General features: G+C 32.9%; 1 protein-coding gene across 1 annotated transcript in view; it reads left to right on the forward strand.

Moving 5' to 3' along the window:
- The window catches only part of LOC111002918 (paired box protein Pax-6-like), a 40,275-nt gene that overhangs the window by 15,980 nt on the left and 4,123 nt on the right, over positions 1 to 20,172 (forward strand). Inside the window, exon 5 of the mRNA XM_045628724.1 lies at positions 10,982 to 11,237. Coding sequence (XP_045484680.1) covers positions 10,982 to 11,237 — 256 coding nt within the window. The remainder of the gene's footprint in view (positions 1 to 10,981; positions 11,238 to 20,172) is intronic.

Below are 20,172 nucleotides of genomic sequence, written 5' to 3' on the forward strand. Positions count from 1 at the left end.
GTTTGTCCACGATGGACTCCTAAACTACTTAACCGATTTTAAATTAAATTGGCACACCGTGAGCAGTCTGGTCCAACTTAAGAGATAGGATAGCTTAGATCTTTAATAATAGTCGCTATTTTATTTCATTGCAAAATAATTGTTTATATTTGATACATTTCTAACAGATGGCGCTGTGTTAAAAGTACCAACGTTTCACATTAGTTCTCCTACCGTTTCCCTTGAATAGTTTACTACTATGTAATATAACAAAAACATTCGCCACAGAACGCTTGGCCGAGTCTGCTAGTATACATATAAATATTTTTTTAAATTATTATTATTGTATTGTATTAAACTAGTTTTAGCGAAAGACATGGAAATCGGCATTACAAATTAAAAGTCTAAGTACATAAAAGCAAATCCATAGACTATAGCTAGTTTAGTAAGTCACAAGCTCCAATATTTACATAAGTATACCGAGTAGGCACCGTTCAAGGCATTCTTCGGGTGTGACCGCTTCACTGCACATCAAACGGACTACCACCAAACAGTCATAATCAGCCTCTTAGGCTTTCTTTGATAAACATTACCCTATGCTGGGGAATTTAATTTGCTTCCTATTATCTCGTTTAATTTAATAGAAATTCTGAGAATATCTTATGTATAAGACATTTTTCGCTTCTTGTTTTTAAGTACGTTTTGATTTCTAATATTTATGAAAGATGGTTCTCCGAATAAACTTATTACTTTACTAATATGGAACTTATGTAAGTAATGTAACAATATTTACCTAAATATCCTTCTGTAATTTCGAAGTTATGTTTTATCAATCATATTAGTCCTTTAATTGATCCAAGACCGTATAAATGTACCTATACTTAATCTCAGAACCATGATTCATAAATAAATAAATATATATGTATTCGATAACGAAGATTTAATGCATGTATTTAATAGGTATTTCATAGTCAAGAACAATGGCTTAGATTAAGTTAGTATACATCTTTACGACGTTAACGCAGGAAATCTGACATCTCCAATTGAATTTTCACTATTTGCTCGCAATCAGCGATTCAAAAAGCGTGGTTTATTTGTATTTTTTAAGGAGAATAAAATCTTGTTTAGCGCTGGGGTGCGGCCCTCAGTCTCGTATTGGCATATGTTGTACGTTTTACGCGGGTTTAATTTTAATCCCACTTCTATTCGCTTGATGAGTCCCCCTTTACAATATTCCTATATTCATATTAGTTAATGGCTGTTGGAAGTATGTTAAATCACAGATATTATCTGTATAACGAGTTTGACTTAAGCACAAGTGTGTATTCCTAATTTAAATTTAATTGAACCTTTTTAACAACCTATACAAAATTTAGATTAAGTTATTATATTTACAGATTACAAAAGGATATTACGGTAATATTATTGAATTTGCAAACGACAAAGCTTTGATGCACGGACTCGGTCATAAAGAGTTTTTATATAGTAATCGTCCCATATCATATCAATATTGTATTGGTAGATTATAATAACACAGCAGTTAAAATCCGGATATAAACTATAACAATGATGTTGAAAACAATTAAAATCTGGGATTACAGTAAATGAAGCATTGCACTGGTACATAAGGGAGTGCTTATCACGAAGTTAACATACGGTAGTGAATGTTATGGCAGAGATAGTAGAGTGTGAGAGAGTAGAGTAAATGCAGTGGAAATGAGAGCGTTATGAAGTATGTGTGGTGTAATATAACATGAATAGATAAGTGAGAAGTGTGGGTTAAAAGAGGAGAGAAGGAAAAGGTAGTAACTTTGGCCACAAAAACTTTGCGTGTTTTTCCCACGAGAATGTAAGCGTGCTCCTATTTCAATATGCCTCCTGCTGATAGAAGACAAATCTTTGCTTTTCTATTATTATTATATAATTACTTAAAGATGTCACGTGGAACATGGTGTAATGGTTGCAGCTCCTTACAAGCATTTTGTAAAACAAAGCAAACTTGGCGATTAAAAACAGTGGCGGAGAGTTCTACGCCCTTGATTTGCGGACTGGCAGTAGGTATAAATGTAACATTAGAAGTATTTAATATGTATCTCTTTTTGACGTTCAAAAGTGTACATTGTGTTACCTAAATGAATAAATGATTTTGATTTGATTTAATTTGATGACAAGGATACGAAAGGAAATGTTTAGGTTGTTTGGCTATGTAGAACGGATGAATAAGAAGCGGTTAACAAGTAGAATATACATTTCAACCGTGGATGGCGAACTAGGATAGGGTAGGAATTGTCGTATGGTCGTATACATAAGGGCCAAATCCAGTAGCTACTAGGGCATACATAGTTAATATCAAAAAAGGGGATAAAGCAAGACTTACGTCAGGACCGTAGCAACTGGAGATCTGTGGTCTTTTGCTACGCAATTGGAAAAAAGGAGTGCTGGTATACAGAAATGAATTTATTAAAAAAGGCTTAAAAATACGCACTTTTATAGCCGTCGCAGTATCAAAAAAAACAACGAACGATGTTTTGGATGGGCATTTGAAAATATAACTCCGAACATTTACATTTGTAAGCGGAATTCGATAGCAGATGATACAAATCAATAAGCTAATATGCAGTACAAAGCTGGCAGGGAAACGCAACCAACCATTCATTACCGAATCGGTTTAGCATTCCTAGCACGCCATTCACTGACCACAGAGCATTGTTTGCATATGAGAATGTTTGTTTATGGTATGCGAGCTTTTTGGTATTTTAATGGCAACATTATGAGGAAATTCATCGACGCGGGATTGGGATAAATATAAAATGAGTTTTGGTACATGACATTTTTTTGTTACAGTTGGTTTCGCTGAGGCAGTATCCCACATATCTTAGATAACATAATAACTGAATCATTCTCAAGATCAATGTTTTATTCGTGGTTAGAACTTAGTTTATTCAGTACCAATATTTAACCTAGTTTCCAGGGTCTTAGTCAAGTCGAATATATAAATATAGGCTTCTATAAAGAAATGCAATGCAATTAGGAGATTAAGGCACTTTACGTCAGGCCTTCTTAATGTCTGCTTTTTATTACATAGAAGCCAGAATACTGCTTAACTGGTCTATTGCAGAGTAGGAGTCAAAGTCATTGACACAAAAAGCGTTTAGAGCGGAATTTTTTTCTCCACACGTTCCCCGATAATTTAGCGAAATTTACAATCATTTTACAATAATTTCACAGATCACATCATCTCCCCTAAGAAAGCGTTGACAGCGTCGTCACCCAACAATAATAGGTTTCGATCTAAATCAGAATTCATAGTCATTACAATACCCCTCCTCGAGTTAACATGAGTTATGACTTATTACTACCCCATAACACGGATGCCCCCAAATGACATGTCATTGTCACCTCGCGATTTACGAATGTGGCAACACTGACCACTTCCCTCTCTTTCGCACTAGCAATAATTTATAGTTCTTTCTTTATTTATTATAATTTTATGCAGCGTGCAGCGCCTAAACGTTGTCGTTGTTCGATGGGGGGATATTAAATGTAATAACAGTATCGAGATATGCGTAAATGAATATTTATGAGTTTTTTTTTGCATTTGATTCGGTGATTATGGAGTGTCAGTTGTCCGTAATTATAGCGATGGCGCAGCCGCAGTGTTGCTATTGTCTGGTTTACGATAGTCTATTATAGAACTTTAAATTACTGAATCAGAAATGACATTCGATTTATTTGAAAAGTTATACAAATAAATATTTTAGCAAATTTTAAGATTGTGTGGATATCGAACGGGGTAGCACGTAACAAATATGTGAAGGAGAAATATAATTAAACAACCATTTTATACAAACCTTGAGTACCGACTGATTTATAAAATTAATTTTTTTATATAATGTAAATGTTTACAGGGCATTGACTTATCCAACATAATAATATAATGTAAAAACGATGCGCCATGTATGTAGAAATGGATATTTTTGAAACAATTGATACCTATTCGTCAAACTATCCCTCAACAGTGTATTATATAGAATATAAAAAAAACCCAAGAGCTCGTGTTTTCCCCGCTCAACGAATAAGTATCAAGTATCAAGCAAGGAAATGTTGCAAGCGTTAAAGGTACACTGCCAGAGAGACGAAACTTTTTAAATATATAGGTTAAAATGAAATAATGTATAAAAAATAAATCAGTGGAGCTACAACCTCTTTAGTTCCTGGCCTTAGATTTCTAAATCTGTTTCATAATCATTTTTAAATATAATAGGCAAGTAGGTGACAAGCCTCCAGTGCCTGAGATACGCCGTCGACTTTTGGGGTCTAAGACATGTCGGTTTCCTCACGATGTTTACCTTCACCGTTCGAGCAAATGTTAAATGCGCACATAGAAAAAAAGTCCATTGATGCACAGCCCAGGATCGAACCTACGACTTCAGGTCTAAGAGTCGCACGCTGAAGCCACTAGCCCAACACTGCTCTCTACACAATGTATATATGATTGTTCTATTTTTAATTATTTATTCTTTGGTTTATTTTTTAATAATCAAAGTAATATTTAACTGTTTAAAGGATTCTATTCACACGCGTCAAACCGAACACATTTAAAAACACAAAAGTAACGTTTTATTTTCATAAAATATAATGAAAAAAACGTCCGTTATATTTGTCTTTCTGATTCATTCGAGCGTTCATCCCCGAATACGTTATTATTAATAATGATTATTGTCATTAAAATAAAATCACTATTATTGACGGCTGAGAGCGGTTCATGAATTAAATACAATCGACTTTTGCCATTTGGCTGGCTTTCAAAGATGAAGTATTTAATTGTGTTGACCCTCGCTGTTTTCACTTCATTATTTTGACTTTAAAGAAGTTGTAAATCTTATGTTACTTGACAATACATGAAATAAATAATGCTCTCAATTCTCAACTTATAATTAGGTTTATAACGTTGAAGTTAACATTACCGGGGTATGGGACTTAATCAATTAATAGCTTTAAGAGATATAGAGTATGTACATATCTTAACCAACATAGTAATAATAATTTTAATAAAAAAAAATATGAAAAACCTTAAAGAATGAAAAAGTTATTTCCTATGATATATAGGTAGAAGCGTGTCTTTATATTTTCATTGTATGTAATATGTTATACAAAAATAATTCTTAATACCTACTGAAAGAACATATTCTTGGTATAAAATAAACAGTGATAGGAATCTCAACAATTCTACTGTTTTACTTAATAAGGTAATCAGTCATATTGCTTTACCGATATATATTAAAATAGTGCTCTATCACTATTTAATATATATTAACTAAGGTTCTTAACATGAAAGTAAGTTAAGTCTTATGAACGAGAAACACGTCGTCAATTTTTGGACTTTAGCCTGGTATCCTCACGATATTTCAATATCCATTGTGTATATAGTAAGATTAGTGCCTGGTTGAGGTTCATGACCTCAGAAATTTTCCAGCCCTTCTGATGCTGTTGTCCATTGCAAATAAAAGGTGACTTAATTTTTCATGAAAAGTAGACCTCAAATAATATTGAAGTATTTTGGCGTGATAGAGAAAAATGATGAATTGAATTTTCCACCACCAACACCTAATCGACATCGTAAAGTTAGGTGTAGGTGGCATGGAAATAGATAACTATGTTCAAGTTGAATATTCAAGTATTTTTATATTTAGAACACAATAAATATTATTTTGGTGTTTTTAAATCAATTTATATATACAACGGTGGTAGTATTTACTAATATTTTTTTTATTTGAATAAAATCTTTTTAATTAATTTTAATATTTATCGTTATACGCCAAAGAAGTATAACTTCTCACGCGTGTACATAAGTACACACACTCTTTTTTCTAATATCAACGTCGCGGAATGCCCATTTATCTTAATTTAACCGTCAACAAAATGACAATTTTACAACTGGAATAATCATTTCGTCACACTTCCGATTATTTCACACTCCTCGAGAACTCGGAAGCCACCCTCATCCATCTTTAAAAGTATAATAAAATAAATCAATAATCAATTTCACGCCAGCCCTTTCTGTTTTTGGGTTAACATTTGTCCATTTCGCGGAAAATCGCGATGTATGTGTCCCGGAAAATGGATAGTTATTCTCACATTTTCCCTAAATTTTCATAGCATTTATTATTACGCAATATCCGAACCTAGTACACGTACTAGGTTTATTTTTCAAATTAATAAGACGATGTTAAAGGATATACTTACTATCCTGTTATATGTCTGAAATTTTCGTTAAATTTTAAATATTTATGTAAAAATTATTTTAGATTTTGATTGAATATTTTTATGTTAGCAACACACCTTTAAAATTCATACGCGCAGCGGACTCCATGAGAACGCACCTAATAAATTGCATATCATTTCACTCTCAAATGCATCCGTATAAGTAAACATCTTAGCGCCCCGCCGCGTCACAATACAACACGGTATTGACAAACTGCCTATAATTCCCAATCAAACAATAGATTTATGAGCTCTTAAAGTATTGACCCATTTCTTTGATTGCAAACAATAGTTAACGATTTTATAGAAATCGTATTCGTGGGAAAGGTACGAATTAAGTGACCTGCGCTGTCATCGACTATGGGCGGGATTTTTTTTATTCGGAAGGCGTTGGTTCTTAAGTCAAGGGGCGTCTTGCGGTCGCTTTATTTCAATTATTTGAAGCATCGAGTGCTTTGTATTTTTATTATTCGAAATTCAATATTTCGCGGGAATTTTTTGTTTAAATTCGTTTGACACCCAATTACAATGCCTTTTGAATATAGATTATGACGATTACTTGATTGTCCATGCCTATTGTTTTGAATTGTTTTATTCCATTTTCAAATGTGAATTTATCGTTGCCAGCTGACAAAAAAGCATCAGAAACTCAAAAGCAGATCTCCGCATTGAATTTGAAAAAACAATAGGATAATGAAATGCAACGTAGGCGCGCAGTTGCACGCTTACGTTGCAAAGATTCAAAACATCTGACAAGAGTGAAAGCCAAAATATTGACTTGCAAAGTGCCGAGTTCGCGCACAATGCTCCCAGCAGGTTGTCCTTTGTAAAGGACCCTTCAGAATTCAACAATACTGGGAGTAATGTACTGCTTTTTTTCGCGATATAATTGTGAATCTAGGTGCTAGATAATTCTATAGGTCACTAAAAGGTTCGCGAATTAATTGTTTTTAGAAAACTTTTACTCGGTACAATATGTTAGAGTTATTTAGAAAAATTTTACCGACCTCGAATACCTGTAAGCATTTATCTTCATTGTTAATGCGTGTTTCTATATCTAAGATTTTGATGAAATATAACTGATTTAAATTGAAAGAATCATCTGGATGCATCTTTAAGTTTTTAGAAATTTGTAGACAACAATATAAACGTTGATGTAACTGTATATGTAAATATAAATATTTACAGAAACAATACTACATGGCGAGTCGTAAAAAAATTCAGTATTAATATTACGGTGTACATTATCTGATCAAATATTACATGTACTAAAAGCAACATAGTTGCCAAAAGGAAAATTCATAGTAAAATTTAAACACACTAATAGTTGTAATGTAAATGAAAATGATTCCGTAAAACTGGAAACTACGTAAGCCGATTAAAATGCAATTATACACGTCCCATAGATCGTAGAAGACGGTAAATAAAAAATCTCTAAGCTTATTGAAAAGTATTTTCGCCCTACGTTCACGGCTTCTGAGCAAATATAAGATAATTTTTTCGCTTCACCTCACCCGGTATTTAGGGGGTACCTTTCATTTTTACGTTCGGAAGGTGCCCGGTATAATGTAATTTATTTTGTATTCAAAACTCGACTTCAATATCGAGGACACGATTGTCGGTATGATGTTTCGAATTTAATTTTGCTACATTTGCGTATATTAATTTTTGTTCTTCGTTTAAGATCGCTGAATCAATGAAAATCAATATTACGAATCAATGTTGCGTTCTGTTTTGTATTATATTTGCACACTTAACAAATTTATTTATATGTCAGTTATAAAACAGAACACATTTTTTTTTCATTCTTTAATTGAGTTGCATCTATGTTGTAAACAATTATATATTTACAAGGAGGATAAAACTCCCGTACTTAGAACATGTGTTAGTGTAACTTTCACAATCGCTTAGTGCTTCTTACGTCCTTTTTTTTATAAGACAGAGACAGAGGGCTCGCGAGTGCGTTGCCGGCCTTTTAAGAATTGGTACGCTCTTTCCTTGAAGGACCACCAGGTTGTGAGTTCAGTCCGCCATTCGCACTTGAGCCTGTTGCATTTATAAATTAAGCCTTATCTTATCGTAAGGATACATATTTTTCCCAATTTAAGCCAAAGCCAAAAGATTCTAAAAGAAACAAATCCAAAGCTTATTATTTATTTTTTATCAGAAGATACGTATAAAAAATGTATATTTGACATACAGGATTGCGCAATAGAGTTACAATCAGTTATACATTTGTAAATAGGTAACTTAAAAAATAATAATTAGGCCTGCTTTAAGTAAGGGTACATAATCTTTTTCCCAGTTTAATCCCAAGTCAAATGATCCTAGCAAAAAACGAATGTAGGCTTATCTTGACATATTTTGAGCAAAAAATACAGAACCATATTAAAAACTAATTCCCCGTGTATACCACAAAATCTATTTAAGTCCAACCGAATGCGAAACGATTGTTAACCGGACATTGTCTAAGTGCACTCTTATAAAGAAAATTAATATGTGTAAACATATATAAACAAATTTACAGAAAGGGTTATTTACTAATTGGTGAATTAGTCGACTACAATCGTGAAAACAAGTCAATGAGCGTGTAATACGAATTATGTGAGCGCTTACAGGTCCTTTGCGGAGTTTATTTTTTACAAACGGCCACTGCACAGACGTTTTTCACACATGGCCACACTTATACGACTCGCTTGTTTATGGTTATGCATAATTGTTTTTTACATTCTGTGGTCCTTTGATAACAGTGAATAGAGATATTGCAAAATATTTTCAATTGTTTATTTATAAAATGTAATAATAATTGATTAATTTTTATTGGTTGCGTATGTATTTAAAGATAAGGGCCAAATCAGTTGCTTTTCTACAATATTTTTTTTAAACAGCAAAGCTTTTCAAGATTTTAAATCATTATCAATCCACTGTTAATTCTTGCGACGAAAAATCTTATTAAATTTGATTTCAATTAATTTGTATCAAACAAATAATTGATACGAATCATTGACTTTGTCACTTGGTCCTTGTTAAAAATTTCCATTTCATTTTGTTAGAAAATTTCTAAGTTGCAACCCCTTGAGAGCCATTTTTCTACTCGGACAGTCAAGATTGTCGACTTTTAATTAAATGGCTTGTTATAATTTTCTATCCGAACAATTTCTATCACCTGAATCAAGAATATTGAAAACAAGTTAATAATTTTAAATGTAAACAGAACTCAATAATATTATTAAAATAAATTAACTTATAACTCAAGTTTTGGTTCTGTATATATAAACTACATAAAAACAAAATAAGCAAAACTGAAAGATTCACATCGTTTTAATACCTAATCTGTGTAAAAAAATAGGGTCGTGACATAAACAGTTCTTATCATAGACAAAAAAAGAAGGACCGTTTCGAACGTGCCGCGCTTTCTCGGTCCATCGGGCATCGCGTCAGCTGCCATTCAGCGCGCCGAGCGGACCACCGCGCGTCTACATATCGAGTTACCGTGTTGCCTTCCTGCCCTACGTCTAAGTTACGTCCGTTTGCCGCGCTGTCAGATGTCAGTGTGACAGTTGGTACTCTGTGGACAATTTTGGTTTACTGGGTGGCCTAAGGCCTTTAGTTTTATGAAAGAATGTCCAGGCGTCTTCAAGTAATCAGGGAATATAGGTGATAAAAGGAAAATAACTAACGAATCTTTTTCATCAATGAAGTCGATTTAAAGGCAGCATGTATTAGCGTTGTGGTCAGCAAGGAAGCATCTGGAGCGGACTATCTGTTCCACCGGTTTCTGCCCAGCGCATGTCAAGTCATTAATGAAAAAAATTAAATTAAAAGAAATAGTCGTATAAATAGTCAAGGTGAATGATATAAAAAAACATAACCTATAATATTGTATATAACAATACAAAAAGTAGTCCAAATTATATCATAAGTATTAAAATGTGATGTAACATTAAATACCTTCAAACTTTGAGTGAAAGTTACTCATTTTAACATACTAATAAACTTGAAACATACTTGAATCGTACATAAATAAAACAGGATTAAATTACACGTTATCAATTGTACATTATACGCTATTCTGACTTCATGTCAATGGGACGACTTTATCATTGACATCGGTTTATAATCTTAATATCTCATTATTAGGCCACACATGCGACAATTTTATCTTTTAATAGTCTTCGGTAATTAAGAAACAGATATTTAAAATGTTCTCTAAGCCCCTTTTCATAAAACCTATATCAGTCTAATGCGTCTTTTAGTTATAGTCATCTTTCGACATTAGTATTTTAGTTATAATGGTACAATAAGACTAATATTTTTCCCCCTATTAATCAGTGTTATTGTATTTGTGTCTTGTTTACTTTATACCAATTTATTTATTTAAACCTATATGTTAAGATAATAGTGGGTATCAGTATCCTTGATCAACTACTGCCTTGAGACATGCTGAATAAAGTAGTGTGGAGGCAGCAAGTCCACAATCGGTTAGGGCTTTTCAAAACAGGCACCTTCAGTAGTGAAGTCTACGAAGAAGAAGAAGATTCTCGATACGGTTGTTTATGATAACACTCGATTAATTATCATACATCAAACTGTTTTACTTAAGTCTTGTATACATCGTTCGCAACAGAGGACTGGAATCTATTTTAAAATCATTACTACTTTTACTTGTTAAACGATTTAGATATATCAAAAGTAATTTATTTATATTAAATTTAAAAGCGCATTATTTTGTATACAGGTATCATCCATCAACAGAGTTCTACGAAACCTGGCAGCTCAGAAAGAGAAGTCGACAAACCAGCAACCGTCGTCTGATTGTTCCACCCCTGTGTATGAGAGATTACGGCTTTTGGGGACTCCGGGGTCCACGCCAAGTTGGCCTAGAGCCCCTTGGCCAGCTCAGATCGATACTCGCTCCCCCTATCAGCTTCACAGTCTGAGCCCTGGACCTCAGACTATAGGCTGCAATGGAGATTTAACGGGGATTAAGAAAGGTGCGTGTTTAATGTGTTAATATCATATTTTTTGGTTAGTCAACTTCTGAACGATGCAATTTAATATTTAAAAAAAAACTTGGATAGTATGTATTTCTAAAATTGTTAATATCACGTGTCTTTTTATGGTCCTTTCTATGAACTTTTTTGTTGTTTTTAGATCTTAAATAAATTTGTACTCTGGTGTAATAAAGTACAGTACATACATAAGTGCAGTACATGGAAATACATGAAGACATTTTACTACTAAATGAATTTAAAGAAATACCGTTGTTTTTGTAGTAAAACATTATTTCAATAGTCTCAACATGAAAAATAACGAATAGCCAAAAGTTATTTCAAAGCGGAACCGTAAACCGCAGCTTTGGACAGACGGGAATAATTAAAAAAAAACAGCAAAATGGCAATCCGCGTTCGGTCACAGTCTACAACTTTTTTCCTCGGCATTTTGATAGTCGATTTGCGGCTCTCCCCACTCCCCACCCCCCGTCAAAAACATTACTCTGCCCATCCGCTTGGAAGATTTAATTTTCATTTTTATCTCAAACCATCCCCCTTTGTAGTGGTTTGTAGTCTGTATCCAATTAGGTTGGCTTTGAACATTTTTCTCAAACTCCGCAACTGTAGGATACAGTTATGGAATTTTTAATTTCAATAGATTAGAGATTATGGGTTTTACCGCGGGTAAAAAAAATATTGATTCAAATTTCGAATGCTTTAAAGCGTCATCGGCGAAATACCAGAAAGTACGATGCACGTCTATAGACTATAGAGTATTATTTTTTATCTGTAATTAAATGCTGGTGGGTAATAAAAAAGAACGAAGTTACATCCTATTTGGGTAAGAAATTGTTCGTTCTTAAAATAGCACCTTAAAGCTCCGAGACAAGGTCAAAGGATCCAAAGAATAAATCCATTAAGGACCAAAACTAAATAAAATGTACTGAAGGGAGGTGAATGCGAAGCGAGACCGGTATACAAAACACGTCAAGTGCAAGCGGGACAAAACCTCGTCTGGCCTCTTAAGATAAGGCGAAGAAAAATGTCGCAGAATATTTATTCGGGTCCCTGATAAATGGTTATTATGGGGTTCCGTAGTAGTAAATTAGTGGGATATATGGTGTCGGTTGAATATTTATTTATGCGTTGAGTAAGTTATGGTATCGTTAAGGCTGACCGCGGTGAAATGGTACGGTTTATGGCCGCTTTATTGAGATTCGGGATATTGATTATGATAAACCACTGTTAAGCTTTCCTTAGCCAATAATGACTAAAAAAACTTCTAAGTATAGTAAACGCATTTATTTCTGAGTCTTTAACAATACCACGTGTTCGTACGTGTTTTCTATAGAAAATTCCAGAGTGTGTGACAAAAATATTAAACAAGTTCAATGAACAAAACTCAACTCGTTCATTTTTCCAACCTATAGCTAGTTGTCTTGAAAGATCATCAGTTGTCAAAAATGTAAAATTTCTGCCAAAATGCTTTGACAGATGACACTAGAATTGAGTAACATCTGTCATTCATTATTTGTGTGAGCCCATCCTACCACTTTAAATCAGACCGTTTACTTTTAAAAAACCGGTGGCGCTAACATTTTTAGGTCTTGGCCTCAAGTCTCGATATCTGTTTCATTATAATTCATCAATCTATCAGGCAAATAGGATGTCCTATGCCTAGCAAACTCTATCGACTTTTTGTATTTAGCAAACACCGGTTTGCAAGGAAACCGTTGCTCATGTTTTCGTTCACCGTTCAAGCTAATGTTAAATGCGCTCATAAACAGATAGTCCATTAGAACCTACGACCTCCGGAATTAAAGTGGAATGCTGAATGCTGTCACTGATCGTATGCTTGAAAACTCGAATTAAAAAGAACAGATTCTCCTTGTGTAAACTATTATTATCTAATCATAGGGAAAATTCATTACTTAAAAAATTACTCTTGTAGTAAATAAATCTTTTGAATTTAAACTTATTTTGCAATACACTAAATCATTTATTTATTTATTTATTTATTTATTACAGACATGGCTAAACTCACAATAAAATAGACTATAATATATACAATACAAAATTAATTAAAATAACATAAAACACAGTTTATTCTAACCCCTAATACTCTCCAAGTATACCCTCAAATCAGAGTACACTGCCGCCATACGCTCACCAAATAGGTCGCTCTCCGGTGAAGAGTCGAGAAACCCATCATCATCTTATATCAAAGGAAATATAATATGATGGCGTGAATAAATATGATCGTAGACATTTCCATATTGAGAAGTTTACGTCAGCCGGAGAACTGAAGCAAAATATATGAATATACTCTCAGACTTACTGGCACCGGGAATGAATTGTATTTTTTCCTTTCGAATTGATATAAATGTATGGTTTACTATACATATATAATGAGGTAATAGTAATCTACGTAAATATTAACTTTGAAAATGTAAACTGTGGTACAAAATTACTTTGACTGATTAACCCTTATTACTTAACAATAACACTCATTTATGTATATTTTAAGCAGTGTTAAGGTAGTGGCTTTTCATCCTTGAGGTCGTAGGTTCGATGCCCGGCTGTGCACCATTGGACTTTCTGTCTATGTACGCATTAATCATTCGCTCGAACGGTGAAGGAAAACATCGCGAGGAAACCGGCTTGCACAGAAGGCTGATCACCTAAACAGATACAGAAATCTGAGGCCCACACTTAAATAGCGCCACTGGTTTTTATTTAATAATTAAAATTCTTTTGAATCCAGTAATAATATAGTGTATGGTATAATGTACTTACTTTAATGTTTACTTTTGTAATTATACAATATTGGTAAATTTCTAAAAATGACTATGTAAAGTATAACTATTTCAAAAATACAGACGCTTCTTTATAAATACTTACATTACTTTTTAAGACGAAATAGAGATGCAGGGATTAAACGACGTTTGTATTGAGAATATCGTCTGAAACAGTAGCAGAATCTTAAACAATATTTAACAGAAGAATTTGTTAATTAAGTTACATTACAATACATAATACATAAACCTATTTTGAATCATAGGTAAAAATATCCATACACAAAAATTCTATAGATTCAAATTAGACTGCATATTGAATATTAGTAAAAAGTATTTATTCAACTTAAAAATGTCAAAAGCCTTTGATCATCCGACTAAAAGGCTATGTTTAGTATTAATACAAGTACATTACTGATATTCTATTCATACCTAACGCGTAGTACAAACGCTATGTACGTGTCGGCAGATACAAAGTACGCCGCAGCCCTTTGATCTGCGCTTATGTACTGTATATAACCCTTGCTTTTCGTATGTCTTCTGTTTTGATTCACTCACTTATGTAAATACCTACTCTGTATTAGCAATCAGTCTTTCTCTTTTTCAATTACTTTACTAACTTAGAGTTTGGAGAGAAATGGTCTTATATTTTTAAAAGGTTTCAAAATATGAGTAGTGGTTTGATGCGTATAAATTTTGCTTTTATTTCTAAATAATGAGGTGATTATAACAAAATTTTGTTTTTATAACACTAAACTAAAGATTGTAAGATGTAAAAAAAAAATGATGGAGCATTGTTACTTTCGAGAATTTAAAGAGAATATCTCTGGATTTTTCTGTATGCGTCACTGTCTATTGTAATTAAAAGTAAATGTAAAATCCTAATAGACATATATTTACCGCAAAATAGCAATTAAAACGACCCAACACAAAATACGCTATTGTCCATACCACCAATGAGGGTGCACCCACCGTAAAATGCGATTAACGCTTTGACAGTAGATGTGTGAAGAACACTGTAGTTAAATGATCGTCGTACGTAAATACTAATGTATACCCTACGTATGTTCATTTGCGTTTTGTTAATCTGAGTTCAAAGAGATTTGTCTCTAATAGAGGTTAGTTATGTGTGGAGAAGTCCAGTCTCTGTATGAGATTTTACTGTATACAAGTGATCAATAGTTAGAATAGTTCAATGAAGCGGTATATATCTCTTTTAATATTGATGTGTGAATTTCATGAATCATACTATGTATGTAAGATGTAACTATAACTCCGCCATTTAGCGAATTTATCAAACTTTTCTATACCTTCAATAAATTTAATATTAGGTATAAAACTTGGTAAATTGCTTAATAGTTTATGAAGATGTAAAGCATAAGTTTAATGGTCCAGTGACTATCTCGATCTTAAAACATTATTACTAATATTCATAATACTACCGAAGTATTTTACATCGATCTACCTAGTTATCGTAATTTTGTATATCAAAATACTCTTAATAAGGTTTAAGTTTTATTTCTTTTTTTTTGACGTTCGCAAATTATTTTCTATAAGTATTTATATTTTACTTAATAATTAGCAGCAAATCCCAAATATTTGTGATAATCGCACACTTAAAGCCAAAATGAGCCCTTTAATTTTCACCCGCCTCATAAATTGTAGTATAACATTCTCAATAACACTTAAATATTCTTCAAAGTATATATTACTTATATTATGAATATTTAAGTGTAATTGCGTAGATAGTGTCACATAAATTTAAGACCTTTAAATAATAAAAGCATACATGTTCTTTTAAGTTAATATGTATATAAAACGTTTCATTTAAACAACATAAACATAATTTCTGATTGATAACCAAAGACTATCACCTAAAAAAAGTCCCAAAGATACAGTTCATTAAACCTGCTTATAATATTTAAAACTAAAAGTAATAATTAAAAGTGATTATACCGTGCACACTTGTAATAAACCAAAACGTAGCACGTTAATCGTGCGAACGGGTTGTACAAAGGGTTTAGCAGGGCCAATAACGCATGAAACAGGATTATAAAACATGAAAACGGTCGCTAAAGGGCGTTTTGAACAACCCTCCGCTTACATGTAATTATAGCTGTTAATTTACGAGTTTGTATTTAGGATACCTTATTTAAACACAGTCTAATAATCGTACTCAGAGTTGTTAACTTGTGTCTAATAGTACATTAAGTATTTCTAATTAGACATCTGTCTGTTAAAACTATAACGTTAAAATTATATGCTTTTGAAAGGACGTATGAGTAGTTCAAAACAATGTTAGTTTAAAATCTAGAATTAAACAATCTGCAAGTCAAGTCTTTCATTAGATTTTAGTTTTGAAAAAATGTTTAACAAAATTCGTGTAAATCAATATTAATTTAATTAAATATTAGAGTTGTATGTTTTTCATGTGTTGGTAGCGGAAAATACATCAATGCAAAAACAATATTAATTTTCGCAAATTAGAAGGAACACCACAATTCAATATATTTTAATTAAAACGACAATATTAAAACCGCGTCTATCAACCACAATGGATATTAATTTAAAAATCCATTAATTCGGTATCGAAATAGCGTTGTATGAAATAATAAGGTAAAAAAGGCAGGGGTGGTGGGCGGCGCCGCGTTAGTGCCGCCCCACTGCGCAGCGCGCATAAACAACATATAATTATATCCTATGACATATGCGACGCTTATGTACTATGTGCCTAGACTTACATGCATGGATATTTAAAAAAGGAATAGAAATGTTTGGAGTATACGATGTTTTAAAAATGGAACGTATTTAGAACGCGATTTGAATTATGTAAAACAGAGTGTCTCTTTAAAAAACTTTCAAGATGTGCTAGGTATATTTTTCATTTTATAGAAATTCTATGAAAATTTGGTTATCAATTGGATATCAACGTAATAGAATTCTTGTCTTCTGTGTTCCACCATTTTGCTTTGATGATTTGGCTTTATCCCGTAAAGGGCCTTAGTACATGTTAGGCTTAACTCTTGTATCATGTTTTATTTGTGATAAACATCAATCTGAATTTCTTAACCTCCTTACAAATAGAAAATTAATAATTAAATTAACTTTTTAATTACGTCCCTGAAAGTCTTATGGACTGATCTTTTTAAAATATAAAAACTACTAGATATGGAAAATAAGTGCATACTACATAACAGCCTACGATAACTTTTACATTGAATAATGCAGCAGCACAAACTCATTTTATTGCATCTAACTTTTGTATGTGAACTATTTCAATGAAGTACCTATCGTGTTGCTAAATTTCGTTGGGTTCTAGAATCAAAAAGCAGACGCGATCCAGAGTCAAATTCTACAGTAAATGTTGGTCTAACTATTCTATAGTTACTGTGTTTTGATTAACCTCAGGTTTGGGTTTAGAAATATTGAAGGTTTAAGACTGCAACTCACTCTAAGCAAGGGCTAAAAAATAATGCTCAAATTTTCAGCAAATCGTTCTTGTTTTTAAAATCATTTATTCATTTAGGTAACGTAATGTACACTTAAGAACGTCAAAAAAGAAATATATATTAAATGTTTCTATTTTTACATTTAATGCCAGGTCTCACATCAAGGGCGTAGAACGGAAGAGAAGAACTGGCAATAAATAGTTTCCGGTTAAATCCATTGAGTTTCTAATAACCCGTGTACGTCTAATGCTCATCTCGATTTTTTACGATTAAGCGTAAAAAGTACCACAACATTGCCAAGGTTTTATCTACTTTTACGTCATAGGATGCGACATATGCAAATATTTTGTTATTAAGTTAGATACCTAAATAGATAAGAAGAAAATACTAGACCAGAGAAAAAAATAAAAACCCTGATTCCACCAACACGGTGCCTCACAATGGAAATAACCCAACCCAAATTAACCTCAGAAAATGTGATTATGGCTGATAGCCGATTGTAGATGAACGAGAACACAAAAAATATTAGATAACAAAACTTAATAAAGCCAGGGGAATACTTATGTATAACTATTAAATGTAAATGATATTTTCCCCTCACAGTCGTATCGGTTACCACCTGCGGGCCTTTCCGCCGTTTTCCTGCAAAATGGCCGACGCGTGACTCGAGTGCTAACTAGAAAAATTCATATTCCCTTTTTGATAACGCTGAAATATCACTTAAACGTGAGTCATTTGTGACTTTATCGTTCTTTGTTACTTTTGAATAAGAAATAACATTAAAATGTATAATCAAAGTCATAGTTTCACGGACAACAATTTAGATATAGTTCCAACTTCAATTCATAAAAAACAGTGTAATTATGCGGTTTGAACTTAAGTTCTTACCTATTGATTATATTATCAAATATACCGGATTAGTCACTTTCTTGTCTATGACATAGATCTCACTGATCTTCACCAGTTTGTCGCTAATAACGGTGAGTTAAGTGTTAAACTTTCTTTAGAGATTTTAATTTTTTTATGTACCTACTTAGTACTCTATAGTACAGTGATGACGACTCTATCCGTGGTATATTCCCTGTCTAAATCAAAGTGACGTTAAATAGAGACACATCTATTATCTGATAGCGATCTTCGTACAGTGTGCCTTCATGAAACATTAATGTTTTCCCGCGTGACAGATGGGCTCCCGATACACCGAATGTCATTTTCTGTCCGCTAACACGCCAGGGTAAAGTCACCCGTATGACGATGGACCGACGGTGCAGAAGTCACGGCGTGTTTCGAAGATATGAGATCATGTTTCGAGGTGTCATATTCGTTTGCGAAGTGAAGTGGGTGGGCTTATAATTACGAAAATGTGTCAGCTTGTGTTTGTACAATTCTGTATCATAAAAACTATGACTACTTACAAGATGATGCAATTTTACTTAACCTATATGATATAGATAAGAAATTCTACCTTGAATAGGAGAAGCATTAGTGTTGTAAAAAATCGTAATAATTCAATTAAAACAGCCGATTTATTATTAGAATAAAAGAGGTATCCATATATAAATAAAGTATATGTATTAGCATTAAATAATATTTCCTTAAACTCAAAATTTACTGTCAGTGTTTATATAAATTACCGATAATTATATCGATAAAATAAAACCCTTTAATCGTTGGCATACAAATAATAGCCCTTCGTAGAAGTGAAGGAATTCAGAATCCTAATAACATACTAAGGTACAATACACATATTTGTGTATTCCTACCAATATTTAAAGTCTTAAAACCAAAATCACCTTCAAAATGCCACTCCATTATTGGCCATACATTTTTAAGTTGATAACGCTATCGCAGGCAGGGTTACGTGGTAGGCTGGGCTGTTATCGTGTCTTTCCGCATGAACGCGCGAGTTACAACCACTCCCCTACCCCCCTGGATCTCCCTGGAACCCCCGAACACCCCACGGGTGTCTCGGTCCCCGCAGTACCAGATACCGAAGAATCTTGACACTTGAATGTAATTTACTATTTTAACTGGAGATAACGCGATAATAACTCGCAGACATGGGTTTTATTTTGAAATGTGGCTTTTATATTAGTAAGGTTTTAAAGAGATAATATACTTAATACAAATTATTTTTATGGTGACGGATTTAACGTGTTTTAATGTCTGTTACATTAGTAAAAAACAATATGGATTAGTTTCAAAATGATCTGTGTAGCTATTTATTTTAAAGTTTATTATTTTGGCAACGCATCCCAAGTACGAGTATATTCGTTTAAATCTATTTATTGTTAGCATAGCTAAAAATATTAGAATTGAAATAACATCAGTATTTCAAATTGGTTTATTTGCCGATATAAACCTTTACATACGGAAAAATTCTTGAAGTTGGTAGGCAAAATCAATTATAAGGAATACCAATTAATGTATTCTATTTAAATTCGTCATCACTTTCTTATAATCTATTTAAATCGACTAAATTAAAGTATCAAAGCTCTGAAATATACTCGCCGGTTTACAAAGCGGCGCGGGCCCGATTTCGGATTAGTATACCGCAATACACACGCAAATCACCGTTAAATCTATTTAAACAAGCCCCAGTCTATTTATCTATATATCTAATAATTTTCTGAGTGAATACTAAATAATATTCAAAGGATTCATCTGAAATTGTATGAAGAAAAAGAAAAC

Source organism: Pieris rapae, chromosome 6 (genome assembly GCF_905147795.1).
Source record: "Pieris rapae chromosome 6, ilPieRapa1.1, whole genome shotgun sequence".
In the NCBI taxonomy this organism is placed as follows: domain Eukaryota; kingdom Metazoa; phylum Arthropoda; class Insecta; order Lepidoptera; family Pieridae; genus Pieris; species Pieris rapae.